A 20,129-nucleotide genomic window follows, 5' to 3' on the forward strand; every position below is an offset into this window, starting at 1 on the left:
ATAAAACCAGGTGAGATATTCTCAATCTGGCAAACTACTAAATTGGTTTTTGTTTTTGGTTAACCTCTGTTGTCCTCCTCAAGCACTAAGTCTTAAATTGTTGGACATATTTCAATAAACGGACTTAAACTGCACCTAGCAGCACAGTTTGTTGTGGCAACATTCTCACGCGGTTGCCATTGCATGATGAAATTCTTGTCGCCTATTCAAGGCTTCCTATTCTCATCTTTCAACTTAAGATGTATCTAGTTGAGGTTACTAGGTAACAGCATTTTAGTTACCGTCGTTGCTACGTAAACAGTTTGAGACCATTTTATCATTTCTCTCATTCTAGTTTGATAATCAAACTTTAGCCTGCAATGCAGGCGTCTCATCAGTGCGAGCTAACGTTATGAGCTTGTGGTCGTAATCTTCACTCCCCCCATCCCTACCCCTCTCGTTATTATTGACCTTTAAATCGTTTTTTAGGACGTTGAAACAACCTTTCGCCATACATTTCTGTTTAGCGAGTTGCAATGTTTGCCCCGTGGCGATAGAAAACACAAGGATCTGATTACTAGCAACTCCTTCATTAGATACTTCCGTTTAAAAATGGAGATGCCGCAAAGTTTATTAATGATTTATTAGCTATATAGCACTTGCGGGACTACTCAATGAACAACTGTGTACCTACCCCTCCCCTAAGCCAACATAAACCCTAATTTGCTATCAGTTGACTGTTTTTGGGTTAGGGGAGGGGTAGGTGCGCAGTTGTACAGATACTGACATTGATACGTATAGCTATCAGCTGTAAACATCAAGTTACTGTCATATAAACGGAACTGAAAAACACACATTTTCAATCTCTAGGTATATGAATGAAATTAGAAGATCCTCGCAGCTAAGAACACTACTGAAACTAGTAGTTGTAAGTAGGACCTGAAAAAAATTTCAGGCCCGTACGGGATTTGAACCCATGACCCCTGCGATACCGGTGCAGCGCTCTACCAATTGAGCTAACAAGCCAACTGGGAGATGGTCAATGAATTGGGTGCAAATAAACATCCGAGTGAATGAAGATTTAGATATATGAAAATTCACATATTTGCACTGCGGTGGAAAGATGAAATTAGAAGATCCTCGCAGCTAAGAACACTACTGAAACTAGTAGTTGTAAGTAGGACCTGAAAAAAATTTCAGGCCCGTACGGGATTTGAACCCATGACCCCTGCGATACCGGTGCAGCGCTCTACCAATTGAGCTAACAAGCCAACTGGGAGATGGTCAATGAATTGGGTGCAAATAAACATCCGAGTGAATGAAGATTTAGATATACGAAAATTCACATATTTGTGAATTTTCATATATCTAAATCTTCATTCACTCGGATGTTTATTTGCACCCAATTCATTGACCATCTCCCAGTTGGCTTGTTAGCTAAATTGGTAGAGCGCTGCACCGGTATCGCAGGGGTCATGGGTTCAAATCCCGTACGGGCCTGAAATTTTTTTCAGGTCCTACTTACAACTACTAGTTTCAGTAGTGTTCTTAGCTGCGAGGATCTTCTAATTTCATCTTTCCACCGCAGTGCAAATATGTGAATTTTCATATATCTAAATCTTCATTCACTCGGATGTTTATTTGCACCCAATTCATTGACCATCTCCCAGTTGGCTTGTTAGCTCAATTGGTAGAGCGCTGCACCGGTATCGCAGGGGTCATGGGTTCAAATCCCGTACGGGCCTGAAATTTTTTTCAGGTCCTACTTACAACTACTAGTTTCAGTAGTGTTCTTAGCTGCGAGGATCTTCTAATTTCATCTTTCCACCGCAGTGCAAATATGTGAATTTTCATATATCTAAATCTTCATTCTCTAGGTATATATTTCCATTTTGTTCACTTGTTTTTCTTACAAAATTTGCCATTTCCCTTATAAAACCAACCAAGAAAAGTTTTAATTTAAGTGGTTTTTTTTTCCTTAGCCATTTTTCCTTACAATCTGTAAATCCGTTTTATCGTTCACCATCAATTTATTCCTTTTTTTCTATGAATTGAATTCAGCGTAGCTCTGTGGTCGACTTTTGCCAAACTCACATCTAATGTAGACTGATAGCATTCTTAAAAGTTCCCTCCACAAATGGGACGTGCGGTTGGGAGTCCTATGATAGAGAGCTGGACTGATAACGACTTGAACTTTGCGAAAGGGACTTTGAGCACGACGCGCAACGAGCAAGCTTAAAAATTTCCCAAGGCATCTGATCATTCTCTTGTCCGGGAAGAAACGTCGCTTTATTCCAGCCGCGAACCATTTTTTCACAAATCTTCGACATTTTTCAATTAAAAAAATGAAACGTGGAAATTAAGCCTCCATTTTCCTAACTCCCCCCACTTGACTTTTCCACTCTTGAGAGAATACTTCCGTTGAAGCTTTCACTTCAGAAAATCTTTCAAAGCACTTCGACATAGTTTTATTGATACGATGTCTCACTTGATCGACCACTTTCTGGGTACATTTGTCTGTAGTAGCGATAAAAAATTCCCTTTTAAGACATCTAGTGTACCTGGAGACAAGTGATCATCTCTTTGACGCAGCAACCAGGTGCTGGATTAGTCCATAAAATATGCGCTAAGCCTCAAGCCAGAAAACGCAATGGTCCATAGTTGCTTGAGAAGAAATCCCCAAATTGCAAGTTCTCAGAAAACCCTTTGACTCAAACGTATTGTAGTTTTATTCGTCAGTTTGAGCTGAATTAAAACATCATTTAGTAGTAGTGTGAAGGAAATTCCGGGAAGTTGAATGATTTTCCAGTTGTACCATGTAGCAGTCACAATGTGAAGGAACTTGTGCCGCGATTAGCTGTTTGTTGTTTATTCCCAGCGTAATTGGCACAGCTATCATACACCAACTGCTGCTTCTACTTCTTTCCAGTATCGAATGTCCATTGGTAGAGGACTATTCAGGTCACTACAAAAGCTGACGCACTGAGAAATAAATAGATAGTGACCGATGAAAGTATCATTGATAAGAACAGAACAGACAGAACGAACGAACAACAAAACACGTACAAGAAGGCTTCGCGTGTACGCTCCATGGTTCGCTCGCTGCGTTTCGCTGATTGATTGGTTCCAAGAGGTAACCAAACATTCAGCGATTAAAAAAAAGAAAGTCAGACAAACAAACAAAGACAGAACAAAACAACAAAAAACAAAGGAATGAACTCAAAGGGGAAATGAAGAGGAACGAAGAAACGAAGAAACACTTGGAAGATCACCGAACAAAGAAACGAACTCCTAAAAGCACGACCAACCGAACGATCACCCGAGCGAACGACAAACTGACCCACCGAGAGACCGACGAACCGACCGCCCGACCGACTAACAAAACGACAGACCGAATCAGTGACCGACCGCCCGACCGACCTACCGAGCAACCGACTGACCGACCGACCGACTGAACAAACGAACAACCGAGGGAATTGTGTATTGAAGGAACAAACAAACAAAATTCCCACAGACCGAACCAAGAAGCAAAATAAAAAACGAGTTACAGATCCAATGCACGGACAAAAGGACACAGAGAAAAACGAACAAATGAACGAAAGCGAGCAAAATAAGTAAAAAAAAAAAACAAACAAACAAACATATAAACGTTTTGGAACTTTGTATAGTTGACACAAAGAATACCAAACAACAAACTAAACAACAAAATCTCAAGGCCTACTCAAGGCACCTACCCCAATACTGTCATTATAACCCCCTGAGGACTGGGTGTGGAAAGTTCTTTTCGTTGTCCTCTGTGCAAACATTTTCGACTCTTCGTCCCAAGGCCTTTTCCTAAACCGAGAGTCGATTCTAAAGACATGTCCTTCTGTGCTAAAAATGTAGTTTGAAGCATCCTGGTTGAGATGGTTGTTGTCATCGAATAGCTGTGAAAATAAAGAAACAATCAGTCGCTTGGGGGCTTTGGGTCACGTGCTATGATACCGAGACCAAAGTTATCACTGCGGCCAATCAGAGCAAAGGTAAGAACACGAAGTAAGTACAAGCAAACTAGATAAAGCGCGGGAAAACGCGCATGGCTTTGCTTGCATCCGATTGGTTGTGAAGGTGGTGCAAGGATTGAAGACCAATCACAGCACGAGGCAAAGCAAAGCCAATCTACTCCTGAATTACATTTGACACTAAGGCAAAGTGGCTTGACTCGTTACGCTGCTACGCTACTTTAGATTGATCCAGTGAAAGAACGAGTTCTTGGTGGGCTTTTAAGATTATCATCTCATTTCCACAGTTTCATTTCTTGTACACTCGCCAGTGATAATCAGTTATAAGAACTTCAGTACTTACGAGATAAAGATATTTGCACGTTTCACTCAAGAAGAAGCTCTCCATCCTATCTTCTTGAGTTTTGTCATTCACATCATGTAAGGTAGCGTAACCACATCTGAAACCAAACAGAACTTCAATTGAAAACGGCAAAGTGCATCAAAAGGCAGTCAAAATTAATCATAGCTTAGCGGCATAAAAAGAGTAAAAGTTTGTCAGCATGTACACCAATAGAGCTTTTCGCGCGCGCTGATTGGCTGGTTCGGAAGTGAATAGCAAGTACTATTCATCTCCAAGTGGCCGATGGGACAAAATGGCGTGAAGAGTTAAATTTTAACTATGTGGTATATACTAAAACAATTCGGTGAAATATCCACCTCTATTCACCTCCACTTCGAAGACTATTTGTTAATTATTGCTGCAATAATTAAGGAATACTGCTCCTTCAAATTCTCCCTCTACAGGAGTTTAAAATATCTTTTCAACACCACACTTTCGTCCCTCAAAACTTGCCAATTTCAGCCAAAAACTGATCCACACTCAGGTGATCAAGATGAAACCAAACAAAGGAACAAACAAAAACCAACAACATCACACACACGAACCTTGCTTTGCTGTGCTTTTCTATGTCCCTCATAATTTCTCTGCCAACGTGGAGGTAGAACGGGTGATGGGTGGCCTGTGACAGAAAGACAAATTGATCAGGTATGAATTACATTCCTGGGTGGAAATAGACACGGCGAAAGTATTTTGCCCAAATCTCCCACAATACAATGACTCGGCCTGGGCTCGGACCCAGACCTCTCCAGCTGAAGTCCAGCGCCCTAAACACGAGGCCACCACGTCTGTCAGATCTCCTATTTATCAAGCATCTCACCTGATGTAAAAGGTAAGTTGATTCAATTAGCTCCGGTCTTAGTGGAGAGAAGTGAACCTCTGACTTTGCAGTTTGCCAGTTGAATCTCTCCGGCATAGCCTCGTACTTTTTCCAGATCGCATAATACAGAGCATGCGTACAAATGGCTTCCCTGATGTCCCCTTTAAGCACCTGAACCGACGAAAGTAAAACATGTTTTATAATAATTCAATACATTTTTCTTCTTTCTTACTGACCAACACACGACAACGTGACCAACAAATAATTGTCCTTAACTCATATTCTGCTCACGCGTGAATGTATCCAAGATTTCCCATAAAGTTCTGTTGTATTGCAACGATACGCCCCCCCCCCCCCATTGGCAGTGAATTCTCTGTAGTCCCCCCTTTAAACTCTTTTTGCAACGATTGAACCCCCCCTTCCGTTTCCCCCTAAAAATCATATGATCCCCACCAAAAACCTCCAAACCCCTTCCCCTCTCCTTGCTAAGGCGAGAAGTAAAGATATTCCCTAAAAAGCATTCGTTTTAAGAGCCTTTTTTTCGAATTGCGGTAATCCCGCAAAGCTGCACTCTGGAATAAACATTGTGAGTCGTATAATTTGTTACCAGCCCACCACAGGATTTAAGCACTAATCAATTAAAAAATCTCCGATTGTTACCTGTACTCCTGCAAACGAGGCTGACAGAGCATCTACCCACAGGTTAGCTGTTTGGCCGGAGTTCATATGCACATTCACATACAAGGGTGTCGAACCATTACCTTCGTTGCATTTAAGTCGACTGTAGGAAAAATAAAACAGAGTAAAAATTATTGCTCAATACTCAATAGAATAATCACATCCATATCATTATTATTTTTCACAGATCTATTTTATTCTTTGCTTTCAGAGTGTGTGACTTTTCTAAATGTTCATGTCAAATTTTTAGCTCTTTTTAAATAATAGATTTTTATATAATGATGTATTGTTAATGTAATAGGTATTACATCTTAGGAAGTTAAAGTTTTTCACTTAAATTTTGGTAATTTTTTTTTAACACGTGCACATTCGAACGAGCCTATCAGCCTCATTTGCAGGAGTACAAGTAACAATCAGAGATTTTTAGGTGTTTACGTGTATAAATAAATTACTAACTTATTTACTTCCTTACAGGTAACCCACGCTCGCCCAATGAACCCCCGTAAATATACAAATATGTTTACCTTGTGCGATGGGCTATTAATCAAACTTAGCTGAGATTTTTCAGGTTAAGAGTGCAACCGTTTATTCTCATACATATCCTTGCCCTTCACCCATTACGCAAAGTAAAAAAAATTTATACATTTACGGAAGCTCACTGGGAGCTTGGGCTACCTGTGCAATAACCAACATGGGAAAAAATAGATGTCTCAGTCTACTCCAAATGAATGTGAATTTAGTCCCTCCTGTCATTCTATACAAGCTGGATACAATACTCAAGGACATGCTCGTTAAAATTTTTAAGGCTGATGCTTCACAACCGTTAGGTAAGAAATGAGCATCCGTAGGACTTTCAAAAGCAAGGCATTTCCGATTTCTGAAGATGGCAACTTGATTTTCCTAGTTAAAAATTCTGTACGCAACCGGCCTTTCCCAGATCTCGCGGTTCTTTGAAGCGATATTTCACGATTTCCGCCATGTCGAGTTTCCAAATCCATCGTCTCGCCAGTTTTAATTCAAAATCTCGAATCTAGCTCACCTTAACCCTTAAATGTTAACAACACGCATCGCGGATTCTGAAAGAACCGAGTTCCAGATTCTTTCAGCATACAGCTGTAGATATAAGTTAGCTTTTCTCTTCTGCTGTAGGAAATTTTCTCTGTTTCGTAGGCACTACCTTACCCTTTTCGAAGATATCTGTTTATGGCTTTGTAGATATCATTGAATCTTTTTAGATCCTCTGTCTCCCCAAACATAATATAACCCTGTAAAAAAACGATTCAGGAATAAAATTTAGATATAAGTTCTATACACGGATGAAAAACAAGGCAGCAAGGGTTCCAAAAACACTCCAAAATAAAAAAAAATTAAGATGGGTGATTATCAGGAGATATAAAAAGTTTCAAAATTCCTTGGAATCTGGCTTGCTCGTGCAGTAAACAGAAAATACACTTTGTTAACTAAGAAAAAAAATTATACTCTCCAATCCAGAGCTTAAATATTTCGAAAATGAAGGCAAACTGGAATTGTCTGATGGGAGGGTGAAGCTCAAGCTCAAACTCAAACTCAAACTCAGAAGAGTTCTTCTGTTAGAGGTATGGACATTAAACTGAGCAACGATCATTCATTATTCAGAGGGATAGGGGTAGTGCCAATAAAGAAAGCCCATGCTTAAAAGCTTCCTGACCCTCTACTGTGTGGTGACCATTTTTTCATTGGCTAACCCCCCCCCCCCTTCCCACTCCCTAACTTAGTCACACTCTATTGCTGTCTCCACAAACCTGGTAAAACGAGTTAAGTTTATCCACAGTCATTAAAGGCAAAATGAATGGGATTCCAAGTTAAGGGCTAAAATTTTAACATAAATACATGTTGCCTATTCAGTTCAATATGAGGATGTTAATTGATTAATGTTATTCAAAGGTCATATTTCTGTTTCAAAGACCCCATCTTTTCAGTACACAGTTCCCTACTATGCATTCATAAATTCACATGTCTTTCCCCTTTTTCCTTGCAGATAAACCAAAGTTGTTTTCCCTGTAGACAATACTGCCAAAAAGTAAGTTGAGAGTCCCTTACAACTTCAATCCTTAAAACTCGATTTGTGATCCCCAATTCTCAAAACATAGAAGATGGGGGTTTGAGTTGAGTTATGAAATGTTCAGGTCAAGTTTCAAGATGCTCAAAATAAGTATTAGGTGTCTATAAACAAGGAAACAAATTAATTTTTGTGCAATCAATTTTTCACATGACTTGAAGCTTCTTACCTTTTGACATATTCACAGGACAAATATCCTTAGAGCATGCATACCTAAACCCCCACTAGCTGATAGCCAGTTCCAATCTAATTTGCTGAGAATATCATCATTTTGAGTTGGGTTCTTACCTTTAAAAGATATTCATAAAAAGAATCTAAGCCAGCACCTAATCCACTCATTTTTCCTGTCCATTCTCCAGTCACCACATTAATAGCATTTCCTATAAAGCAATCACACATGAAAAAGAAGTTTGAAACCTCACCTATCATATTTTAGCAATAAGATGCTCTTTTCATCAGTTTACTGGCATTATAATCCACATGGGATGTTCAGAGAACACACGAAAAGTTTATAAACCATGAGGTGAAGTTGAGTGGATTAAAATTGTTTACAAACTGTTCAATTCATTTTTGATCACTCCTGGGAGTGAGGGGGTAAATAAGCCCTCTATTAACTCCCAGAATTGATTCACAAATAACTTCTCCTTATAATATCTGGACATTATCCAGCAAACAGGTAATGAGAATACTCCAACTTATCTGATAGAAGTTGGTAGTCTTGATCTAACACCAAATTCTCATTGCTTATTCACAAGTAAATGTGCAGCAGCTGAAGAGGAGAATTTACAATCATATCTTGGGAGTTAAATGGTTAATAACATGAATTATCCCTTTGACCCCTAAGTGACCAGCATCTAATTTCTCCTTACAATATCACCCCAGAAACACACATTAGTGTCACAAGAATAAAGGAAATGATCACCAATTAAGGAAGCTCTTGATTTTTCAACAAATTCTCCTTGTCAGCACCTAAGGAAACATATGGGGAACAGTATGGAGAAAATGCATACTGATGTTAGGGTGTAAAGAGTAAACTCACCAAGCAGCCCAGTCTCTAATGACCTGCGCTTCCAGAGAGCCTCCACTGCTTTGCGTGCAAAATTTTCAAAAACTGGATCACCCAGTAGTCTGCTAAGAATTCCAAACTCTAATATAATAGTACCAGCTCCTGCTGTACAAGTTTCATTATATAAAATTGATGGCAGACCATCAACTAAATTTACCTGTACAAAAAAAAAGGAAACATAACCAATTTTATATCAGGGCATTCTCACCTTTGGGTTTATAACAAATGTTATGGATCTAACTCCTTTTTAGCAATTTAAGTCTAAAGATCTAATTGTCAATTCTCCTATCTGGCTACTATTTATTTCCTTGTAAGTTAGTTACAAGAATTTGGTGTTCGATCAAGATAACAACTTCAATCTGATAAATTTGAGTATTCTCATTAACTGTTTGCTGAATAATGTATGGATTTTATATGGAGAAGTAACATTTTAATCACTTCTGGGAGTTCAAGGGTTAAAGCCTTCAATGTATTCTAATGAGCTTTTATCTGAGTAGTTTTTGATTATGTATTATATATTAACTAAACCAAAAGTGAGTTTATTACTGACAACAGCTAATTGGAGCAAACAGAATGAACTGTATCAAATGTTCCCTAAATTTAAGTTAACAAGTCTTTGACTCCAAGAGTGACTAGCATCTAATTTCTCCTCCCGGAAAAAAAAACCTGAATAGCACATTAAGGTTGCACAAATAAAGAAAATGATCGTTAACTACAGAAGCTCTGGATTGTTAAGCAAATTCTCCTTGTCAGCACCTTGGGAAATGTATAGAGAACAGTATGGAGAATATGCATACTGATGTTAGGGTGTAATTAGGTTTGAGTGGTATTCACATCTACTTACCCTAGGATATGGAATTTTTGTGGCCGTTTCAAATGCAGCCATCAGCCTATTTGCTATGTCATGAGCTAGAAGTAATAATTCATTATCATAGTCTAATGGTACCATATCACCAAAAGGTTGAAGAGGATCTTTTATAATCAGGTGTGCAGACAGCAATGATCCCAGAACTCTATTGAAAAAAAATATAAAAAATAAACCAAAGAAATACAAAATATTGATCCCTTTGCAAGAAGTACCACAGAGATATAGATATTTCAGCTCACCCAGAGGAGCACTGCTTTACATGTTTGTCATCTGCAAGTCCAAATTTTTTACATTGAAAACTAATGTGACCATATTCCTCCACAGAAAGAAGAACCTTCTAAAAAAGTGGCTTTGTAGCTCAGTTGATAGTTAACCCTTTAACTCCCTGATCAAATTTGTTATTCTCCTTACTATACAATTCTTATAATGTTAGTTCAGAGAATGTAGTACTGGATCAACTAATTATCCCCAAATTGATATTTTTCTTTATTCTTGTCACTCATCTTGTTGATATTGTATTGATATTGTAAGGAGAAATTCTGTCTTGGTCACTCATGGGAGTCAAAGGGTTAAGTGCCTTGGAAGGCAAGGGTTTGAGGCCTAATTTTTTTTCAGTCTCCTTTTCTGCAATTTCTAGGACTGCAGCTAAGATTGCAGCTAAAATTACTTTACTTGATACAAGATGTAGATTAAGTATATAGAAGTGATCATCAAGAAAGGCACTTTTTTGTCTTGTTCCTAAATCCTAACAAATGCATGGCAAAAGTGCATACAATGTTCATAATTTAACATTTAGATATTAGGAGTGAAAGGGTTATTAAAGATACTCAAACTTGCCTAACCCTTTCACTCCCATAAGTGACCAAGACAGAATTTCTCCTTACAATATCAATACAATATCAAGCAGGCAGGTGATGAGAATAGAGAAGAATATCAATTATGGGATTATTAGTTGATCCAATACCAAATTCTCTGATCTAACATCATAAGAATTGTATGGCAGATAGTAAGGAGAATTACTAATTAGATCTTGGGGGTGAAAAGGTTAGTTTATCATTACTCCTGAAATTACCTTATTGTGGCTTCAAAAACTTGGACTGTATTATTCTTCTCAAATGTTACAGAATCAATCACAAGCTGTACAGCTCTCTTGAATTCACTGCTGTTGCCCATTATCTGTGAAAAAAAGTTACAATTTAAAATGACTCCAAATTGTCATATATCACCTGTTCAACTACAAAGACTAGTAATTACGCAGGCTAAGCAGCCAATTAAAATTAACCCCTTTCAGCCATCAGCCAATAAAACTCAACCATGAATTCAGTGCTAGCCTATCAAAACAAAGTAAACTTGTTATGTGAGCAGGTGAAGAGTTCCACATTAAAAACAAACATATGTCAATATGATGCACATGTGCTCTGACATAAAATTTTTCATTCCTGAGTTTTCGCATTTTATTATTGACACAATTAAATGGTAATTGGACTTTATGCCTATCAATTCAGAGTTATCATACTTGCAACCTTAAATCAGCTTCCTGCTACTGACTTTGTCCATTTGAAATAATTTGCCTGACTACTCCCAAAATTATACTCTACTCAGTCCTATTACCATTCCTAGTTGCTAATTTTACAACTTACAAGTGTAGAACTTAGTAAGTATATATTTGTGTCACAACATTCTGGCACAAATCCAGTTTCATTGTCATTACTTACTGCCAATGTGCCAAGAGATTCCAACAGTCCTAGTGAATAATCTCCTAAAACATCATTGATGTTAATATTTGACCTGAACAAGGAGAGAAAATAACATTATTATAATGAAATTCAACATTTTGCTGGTAGGAAGGAATTGCTCACGTAAAATATTACACAATAGGCACAATAACTTTTGTTTCCCGATTAATAACAAAGCATCAAAGCAACATAGCACAAAGCGCTTCAGTAATAAAGCTAATGCGTAGTATATGATGAAATTTCATTGTATTCAGTGCAAATGTCTCAGGGTTTTAGTATTCCGTTAATGAATATGGCCACAGCTGTAACGAAAACCACTGAATGATCGATTAACCACCTCTGAGGTACCAAAGACAAAATTGCGAGTACAACTTATCTCTGACCTTCGATCCTTCAATAAAATGAGTTTCTTCGTTGAACACATTGTAAGGAACTCCTCTTACAAAGAAACCATGTTCATATGCATGGGTCCATTTAAAGACAGATTTCGTACAACTTGCTTAAAGGGGATAATTTGAATTTCAGGTAAGATCGGTGGTAAACGTCATACATCCTTAGTAAACACAACTGGCGTGGTAGTAACAATTAACGAGACACACTCACGGATTGTCATGATCCGGTCCTCTTCCTGTGCAATGAATCGGATCGAGTTCGTCTTTAGGAAAAGCAAAATTCATGTAATTGTCATACCCAAAGTAAAACATCTCTTTAGCTTTTTCTCTTAATTTAATTCGTTCATTCTCCGAGAAGTGCCGATATTTGCCACTAGAAACTCTACTACAGCGATTCTGTGTGCCTAAGCTTATCCTTAGTTCTGTACAGAAAACGGTAAAAGCTAAAAAACTTCCTAAAACTTCGTTCATCATAACACTTCGACAAGATCAGATAAAATGAACGTTCTACCGAAGTGTTTATACCTTAGCCATTGTCTCTCGACCAATGGGAACACAGTACGCCCAAGGTAGCGATTGGTGATCTCGTTCGCGCGGAAATACGAACCGATTGATTCGTGTTTCTTCGTCACACAATGTTAAAGAGACGGCGTGACAAATTCTGCGCGACTAAATAACTCGAAAAGCTATGTTGGAGGGAATAATCATACGGCGCAAGAAGAGAAATTTCTGGATAGGAATTTGTACACGCAGAGAAAAGGGGAATTTAAGAATTGTTAATCGTTAAAGCAATAGATTGTCGAGGTTGATTTAAGTAAAAAGCTAAAATGTTAAAATTTGGGAGACATTTTTTTTGTTCTTGACAGAAAATGTTAAAAATTGAATGCAGGCCAGGTCCCCGATGGAGATCTTACTTGAACATGACAATCTAAGGAAAAACCTGCCCTTCCACATTCTTTATTAATTCTTTAACTCCCGCGAGTGACCAGGACAGAATTTCTCCTAACAATAACAATACAACATCAAGCAGACAAGAGATGAGAATAAATAAAAATATCAATTAGGGGATTATTAGTTGATCGAATACCAGATTCTCCAAAGAATATCATAAGAATTGTATGGCTGAAAGTAAGGAGAATTATAAATGACTTATTGCGATTAAAAGGGTTGCTTGGCACAAGAGAGAAATAGCTGAAGAGATTTACAGAGTTACATGTCTCATATCAGTTTAATCTGTCTTCTGTTCACGTGCTCATGTCTCGTTAATATGATTTGATGGAGATGTTGCCACACGTGATACTTAACATATGCACATAATTATCGAACGTAACTTAATACGATTCCACGCGAGGCTGGTCAAGGTTGCAAAACTGCACAACTGTTTGAATTAACAAAATAGCAACAGCCTCATTTCATTTCTCAACGATCGCAAGAGAAATTTGGATGAGTTTGCATCAAAGTTTAGAACTAAAGTAGGAGTGTATCACAATCATGTTCGTGAGGTCTTGACTTAAGCGAGAAATCATGTTCATATGTAATGTATATCCATGATTCAGCTCGCGGAGCATAATTCCTTTTTACCGCGGACCTAACTATTGCGATAAAATCCCTCGCGTCATTGAAATAAAGTGGAGATGGTCTTACTGACAACCTGCTGTTCACGAGTTTATTCTTAGCTAAAAGTGGCCCTGTAGGCAATAAGAGGTTGACATTTCTGCAGCTTTTGCAATTATTTTTTGGCTGATGCGATCAGTCCAAAGTTAGTCACAAATTTAAATTGCCAAGTCATAACATGCAATTTGAAATCGCACATATTCATTGCTTAAATTTAGAGGACTGATCTCATGCCCAGTACTGAGATATTGTAAGTTTAACACTTTCCACAACTCGGTCTGTGGCATTTTCTACCAACTTTTCATTCTGATTAAAAAAAAAGATACCACTCTCATTTTTACATTTATTTCGTTTTATTTTATTGTTCTATCCTTTCCAAAGGCTAAAAAAAAACCTGCTACATTAAAAGTAAAAATGATAACGGAAAAAAAAACCTTTCTGAAAAAAAGTTCTGTCTGACGAGCGCTTAGGCGCGAAACTCCGAGTCACAGAGAATAGATGCATCCTCTTTAATTCTTTGACTTATGTATATAATATTATATATATATATATATATATATATATATATATATATATATATATATATATATATATATATATAGGGAGTCTGCACGTCGATTTTCGCGTGGAACAGTGCTCAATACGTTGAAGCAGAGCGGAATAAATATTTATTTTATTTATATAAATATTTATATTTATTTATAAATATTTATATATGTATGTATGTATGCATGTATGTATGTATATAGTGAGATAGGAAAAAAAAAAGAGATTTGATCTGTGATCGAGTGGTTTAAAGCCCATTAAGAACAAATAACACCACAGTTTTATTTGCTTTGACATCGAAGAATTCTACCCCTCCATCAGCCAAGACCTCCCAAACGACAATTTGGTGTTAGATCAAGATAAAAACTTCAACCTGATAGGTTAGAGCATTCTCGTTACCTTTCGAATAATAAATTTATTTTATGGAGAGAGGTTGCATATTAATCACTTCTCTTGAAACACCCACACGACACAGCAGGCATGGAAACTGGGAAACCTCTTAAACACGAAGGAACGCTATAAATGGGTTGGCTCCGCTCCTTGGTTTCCGCTCAAATGCAAATTACGGCGTGGTAATAATACGCAATAGCGGAGCGAATCATTTCGAGATTCAGTTACTGCCATAAATGAAGACAGTTTCGATTGGAGAAAGGAGATGCAAATCTCAGCAAATTCATCCATTGTGAGGTAGAAACTTGTCAGAGCTTATAAGAAATCCGCCTGCTGTTGACTCGCTTTGGACCTGCTGCAGCTCAAGCTGTTTTGAACACAGAGGTCTGTATGCCACTACGGTTGATTGATAAATGATCCAGAGGTACCTAAAATAATCTCTTTCAATGATATCCAAGAGGAGTGAAAGAATTTAGTCAGTATTTCAAGATGGAAGTCTCTGGTTTATCCACGAAATTATATCATTCATCACCAAAGTCGCATCTTCTTTGGGCTCGTTTAGAAGTTTGTGGTAAAAGCCTGGATAAATCTGCCGGAAAAAAAATTGAACAATACTGATAAAAACCTCAAAATAATAGCATTAGGTGACTCGTAACTGCACGTAAAAATAGAGAGAAAAGCAGAAGAAAAATTTCCCCGTCTTGGAGTTGGTTTTGCTTATAACAAGAGAAACCGAACCTTTCATAAGGCGAGCGTGGGAGCAGGGAGCGGGGAGTGGGGTGTGAGTTGGAGAGGGGTGGGTCTTTTCTGATTGTGCTCGAAAAATACTGGAAAGTTGCCCACTGGAATGCCAAACTGTCGTTAGAAAATTGCCAAATATCCAAAAAGTTGCTAACTAAATGTCAAAGGTTGCTACCTGAATTTCTTGATATTTTGATGTAAACGTTAATTAAAAGCTTTATTTTTCTTTATTCACAGCAATAGCTAACATGGGCTCGTTTAAGAGTCTGCTTTTATGAGTCAATAGCTCAGAAAGACAAATTTCACATCCTAAAATGATGTTTACAAGCCAAAAAACTCCTTAGCAACACCAAAAACTTACTGACTTTGCTAACTTCTCCAACATTTGTTGAGCACACAAAGAATCGGTCAATTATTATTTAGGGTGGGGCATTTGGACGCAGTTTTTGCGGGAGGAGGGCTGGGGAAAATTTAACCAAACCAATCTTAAAAAAGTTCAAATATCCGGGGGGGGGGGTGGAATGTTGAAGCTTCGAGTTAATCGACGCAAATTGCGCCGATTTTCACAATATTACAAGGTAAGTTAAGCAGCCAAAAAAAGTCACCTTAATGGTTTTATCTTGACTAGCTGCCTTCTCTTCTAGCATCACGGAACCGTCAACCATCGTTAGCTGGTCAGCATCACCGTGAAGGACTAAAAACGGCCATTCAATCTTAGCCAGGTTTTCTTTGATGTGTTCCATGGCATCGTGTATGGCCATCGCCCACCTGGCCTTCAAGCCTCCCTTCCATGCTAAAGGATCATTAGTCAAGATGGCAACCTTAAAACAGAAAAAAAAAACAAACACAAAAATGTTAGAGAAAAACAAGCAGTGTTAATCTTAAACCATGCAGTCATATTTTGAGTAGGTTACAAAAGAAAATTAGATTCATCCATTCACAAGCAGATCAAACTCTTATGGAGTTGCATGATAATTCTGTGGAAGTTCCATTCAACGAAAGGCGATACTTTGCAATTTTAAAAGTAGAAACAAATTTCTGTGGTTCGAGACAACAAAAAATTTCAGCTTGGACCAAATTTTTTGCAGTTCTCTCTTCAGGAACAAAAACATCATATTGCTGCCAAAAAAGGTGTTTTAGCATCACTCAAAGAGGGTTTCTTTGCCTTTTTGTGGCTAAAGGTACTTCCTTAAAATAGTTTACAAAGATTAATACCTGTTCAGGGTCTCGACTGAGAAGGGAGGAGTTTTCAGATCCAATCACTTGAAATGAAGGTACAATGCGTGAAACTATTCTACCTAAAAATATCTGTAAAATCAAGAAATCATGTTGTTAGAGTTAAGGTTTACCTAAAGGCTTTCATTACATGGGAATGTTGTAAAATGTTACCTTAATTACACAATCTGTACTCAATCCCATTAGCAGTCTTTTCAGTTTGAACTTATCCCAATTTCTATAGCATGAAGCCACTAGGAGTATTTCAGTCCCTCCCTGGATGGGATGTTGATCCCGTACTGGCTACCCTCCCCTCTCCCCAACATTTTGTCATGCTTCCCTGACAGTTCAGAAGTACTCATTAAAACTCCTAAGGAAGGAGGGGGGGGGGGGGAGGGGGAGAAAGGCTATGACTGACGTTTAGGCCACCATTCATGTGGTATGAAAAATGAATAAGTGGCTGACTGGAACTGGAAATGAAATAACGTCATATCTATAAGCTCTTATATATGATGCCCTCCTTGATTTACCATTCCACGTGAGGCAGTTTCAGGATTGGCCATAATGGCTGGAGCACTGAGTACAACTCCAGTGAAGAAGTGTGGCCTTTCCATGGCACAAAGGATTGCAACTGTTCCTCCCTGCACAAAAAGGTTAAGAAAAAAAAATCAATTCTAAATTAATTTAGTAACAATCTCCACTAATAACAAAATGAATGGTATGTCTAATCAGGACAGTTTCAAATTAAGAATCAAAGCCATGACAATGTGATGAACCTGTGTGAGAATAAACCATGCAAAATATAATTTGAATAAACAGTCTCACATTGCAAAATATATTTGATACCGAAGGACAAATTTTGACCAGAATCAATAATGCTTGGAGTCTCAAAACAAGGTCAGCTTCACAACTTCATAGTAAACAATTATTCATCAAAGTGGAGTTGGATAGCAGTGGATATTTACCGAGCCCTGAAGCAGCAAGGTAAATATCCACTACTTTTACCAACACTGAGGTGAATAATTGTTTTAGTATATACCACACAGATAACAAAAGATGAGTTTATTTCTTTCAGTGTACCAAAAAATGGTTGGAAATCAAACTCTTGATGCACAATTTTGCCTCATTGGTTGCTTGCAGGTGAATATTACTTGCTATTCACTTCCCAACCAGCCAATCAGCATGCAATAAAAGCACTATTCACTTGGGGTGGTATAGACCAATATATTTTTTTTCATGGCCAGAAAAAATGATGTTTTTAGAGAAGACTTCTTCTATAACTAAAAAATTCCTCATCTCCTTCCTCCTCCACCTAATCACCTCTAAACTAGACTTTCAATTAAACAGTGGTGGATGAAAACTTGCCATTGAATGACCAAACAGAAATATTGGCAGACCACCATGGTTTACAAGCTTCTCATCCATGTGCTTCAACACATCAGCAGCATAAATATCAAAGGACGAGATTTGCACTGGTTCACCTTCACTCCTTCCATGACCCACTATAAATAAAACAAAACTTTGAGTTTCTAGAATGGGGTTGCACATTTTTCTGGATTTTGTAGGTAAGAGAATTTTGGTAGGCAGGGATGTAAAAATGGGAAGATTTGCAGTTAAAAAGTTATTACTGTATTAGCAAAAGGGTCTTAGATGGGCTCTTTAATTGGCCAAAGAATAGACTATAGTGGGGTAGGGGTTCTGAGAGGCCAGTGGGACATACCCAGCAAAAAAATGACCAAAGCAAACCTTCCCTCCCCCCCTCCCAGGAACATATAAAAAAGAAGGGCAATTCATTCTTTGCAAATATATGAAAAATTTACCGTGATCGTGGGAAACAACAAGGAAGCCTTGTCTAGCTAAAACACTTCCAAATTCTTCATATCTGGAACAATGCTCACCAACTCCATGGCTCACAAATATCAACGCACTAACAAATGCAAAAAAAATCATTGACTTTTATAATTTATGACTGCTTTTAGGAATACAAAAATACAGTTGAAAAGAACCCATTTTAGTGAGTTAAACATTTCTAGGTTTACTACAAAATACACCTAGAAATGGATAACTTGCTAAAATGGGTTCTTTCAACATAGTAAGTGGTCAGATAAAAAGCAATGCACTGTGGAAGCAAGATGAGGTATTTTCATTGAGAATTTGACTGTATTTTTGTATTCCAAAAAGCAGTCGTAACTTTTCCCATGCAAACTCTCATAATTTTGCCACAACTCTTAGTTCGCATGATGATCATCTCACAGCTGGAGCTTGGGCAGCCTGTGGAGTAAACCTTTCATCGAGAAATATGCTATATCAACTGAGCTATCCAATGTTAATCGAGAGAAGCATAAATGCAAATCTCATCGTGTATGTAGACGTGATCATAACCAAGCAGAATACCAATACAAAGTTTGAATAGTTTAAGGAACAAGCTTAAGAGCAGGAATATTAGAGAATTTGTCTATGCAATTATTCTTTCATGTATACTTATGTCATCTACATTGTACTGTTAGGTAAATGCTAAAAAACTATTAAATAAAAAGAACGTTTAAGTTTAACTGTTGTGAAAGAATTCATCAAAGTATAATAAGAAAGATGAAATATCGTGCCAGTCGATATTTAACATTGTTTTTTTGTAACAAACTAATGTGTTCTAGTAAGAGTGAGGCTCATATAGCAAATTGTAGCAACTAAAAAAAATCCTGGTTCTCCAATATGTGTTGACCCTAACAAAACCATAGCAGCTCCATATAGTCAAGGTAACGAGTAGTTTTCGGACAGAATGCAGGACAACAATGTGTTGCTATGAGTTTTTGCTCTTTAATTTACAATAACACACAGGGGATCGGCACTGCAAATGATCTAATACAAATGATGAATATTGGAAATAAATTTTATTCAAGTTTGTCACGATTTGCCCGAACGCAAATATGCGTCTAGTATTAGAGTAAGTTCAGTCAAAACAGAAAATTCGCTTTACCTTCCATGGCACCCTGACATAAAAGCCTCACAAGACCGATCTTAGCCGTCATAAATCCGTCACCACCCCCAAAAAATAAAAATTAGAATAGCGAATACTTGTTGCTTTTCTACAAAAGAGGATGAGATCGATAAGAATTATGTGCATTGTGACAACTCACCGTGGATTCGAGTCTTTCAGTTTCCAAGATTTGGTAAACAATTTTAAACCCTTTGAGCTTTGAACCGAGCCTTCCTCTGAAATGACCTCACTATCCATGACTTAGACAGGAAAGATGATAACCGCTCGACGAAATCGATTTGCAGTCGACATTGAATGAGGATGGACTAAGTTCCAGTGAAAAAACTGATAATAGTTCCCAGGTTCAACATGGCGAAGGCGAAGCCACTCCTGTACTCACAGGTGGACGAGTGAGCAGCCTACGTGTAGCCGTACCCTTCCCAACAAGGTGAAACGGGGCGTGCGGGAGGGGGACGGCTACACGTACGCTAATAAGTGAGTGATTGAAGAAATGTAAAATGGTTTCCGTGTTTACATAGCCTGGTGTAAACACGCGGGAGGTGGCCCACAGAGGACACGCTATCCACTTTTCAAATTTTATCACGCAATGAAATGAAAATATTGCGCGATAA

General features: G+C 37.9%; 2 protein-coding genes across 3 annotated transcripts; both read right to left on the reverse strand.

The window, feature by feature from the left end:
* Positions 1-1,844: 1,844 nt before the first annotated feature.
* Positions 1,845-12,554, reverse strand: LOC113683698 (ER degradation-enhancing alpha-mannosidase-like protein 1). Its single transcript, XM_089207743.1, has 13 exons — positions 12,229-12,554; positions 11,605-11,677; positions 10,962-11,065; positions 9,866-10,034; positions 8,995-9,178; positions 8,244-8,335; positions 7,040-7,122; positions 5,840-5,960; positions 5,180-5,350; positions 4,908-4,981; positions 4,324-4,420; positions 3,714-3,905; positions 1,845-2,961 (listed from the first exon to the last, which is right to left on the reverse strand). The coding sequence occupies exons 1-13, from the start codon at positions 12,489-12,491 to the stop codon at positions 2,875-2,877; spliced, it is 1,710 nt and encodes a 569-aa protein (XP_089063869.1). The 5' UTR covers positions 12,492-12,554; the 3' UTR covers positions 1,845-2,874.
* Positions 12,555-13,965: 1,411 nt separating this feature from the next.
* Positions 13,966-19,829, reverse strand: LOC113683699 (monoglyceride lipase). 2 transcript variants are annotated; one of them, XM_089207751.1, is made up of 8 exons: positions 19,658-19,810; positions 19,498-19,537; positions 18,344-18,450; positions 17,889-18,025; positions 17,054-17,164; positions 16,524-16,616; positions 15,914-16,129; positions 13,966-15,156 (listed from the first exon to the last, which is right to left on the reverse strand). In XM_089207751.1, exons 2-8 carry the CDS (start codon positions 19,515-19,517, stop codon positions 15,052-15,054), a joined length of 789 nt encoding a protein of 262 aa, XP_089063877.1. In that variant the 5' UTR covers positions 19,518-19,537; positions 19,658-19,810; the 3' UTR covers positions 13,966-15,051. The 2 variants fall into 2 exon arrangements, with proteins under 2 accessions (XP_089063877.1, XP_027056770.2); XM_027200969.2 differs by lacking the exon at positions 19,498-19,537 and having other exon boundaries at positions 19,658-19,829.
* Between the last annotated feature and the right edge of the window lie 300 nt (positions 19,830-20,129).

Source organism: Pocillopora damicornis, chromosome 5 (assembly GCF_964200805.1).
Source record: "Pocillopora damicornis chromosome 5, jaPocDami1.2, whole genome shotgun sequence".
Classification (NCBI taxonomy): domain Eukaryota; kingdom Metazoa; phylum Cnidaria; class Anthozoa; order Scleractinia; family Pocilloporidae; genus Pocillopora; species Pocillopora damicornis.

What these genes read in the sequence shown, in the direction of transcription:
- LOC113683699 (XM_027200969.2), bottom strand. Translation starts at nt 19,755, where the DNA reads ATGGATAGTGAGGTCATTTCAGAGGAAGGCTCGGTTCAAAGCTCAAAG. An exon ending in CTGAAAGACTCGAATCCACG is followed by an intron (nt 18,451 to 19,657) that starts GTGAGTTGTCAC and finishes TGCATTTGTTAG; the next exon opens with TGCGTTGATATTTGTGAGCC. An exon ending in TTCTGTTTGGTCATTCAATG is followed by an intron (nt 17,165 to 17,888) that starts GCAAGTTTTCAT and finishes CTTTTTGTGCAG; the next exon opens with GGAGGAACAGTTGCAATCCT.
- LOC113683698 (XM_089207743.1), bottom strand. Translation starts at nt 12,491, where the DNA reads ATGATGAACGAAGTTTTAGGAAGTTTTTTAGCTTTTACCGTTTTCTGT. An exon ending in CCTCGTTTGCAGGAGTACAG is followed by an intron (nt 5,351 to 5,839) that starts GTAACAATCGGA and finishes TCGTCGGTTCAG; the next exon opens with GTGCTTAAAGGGGACATCAG. An exon ending in CGTGCAAATATCTTTATCTC is followed by an intron (nt 3,906 to 4,323) that starts GTAAGTACTGAA and finishes TTATTTTCACAG; the next exon opens with CTATTCGATGACAACAACCA.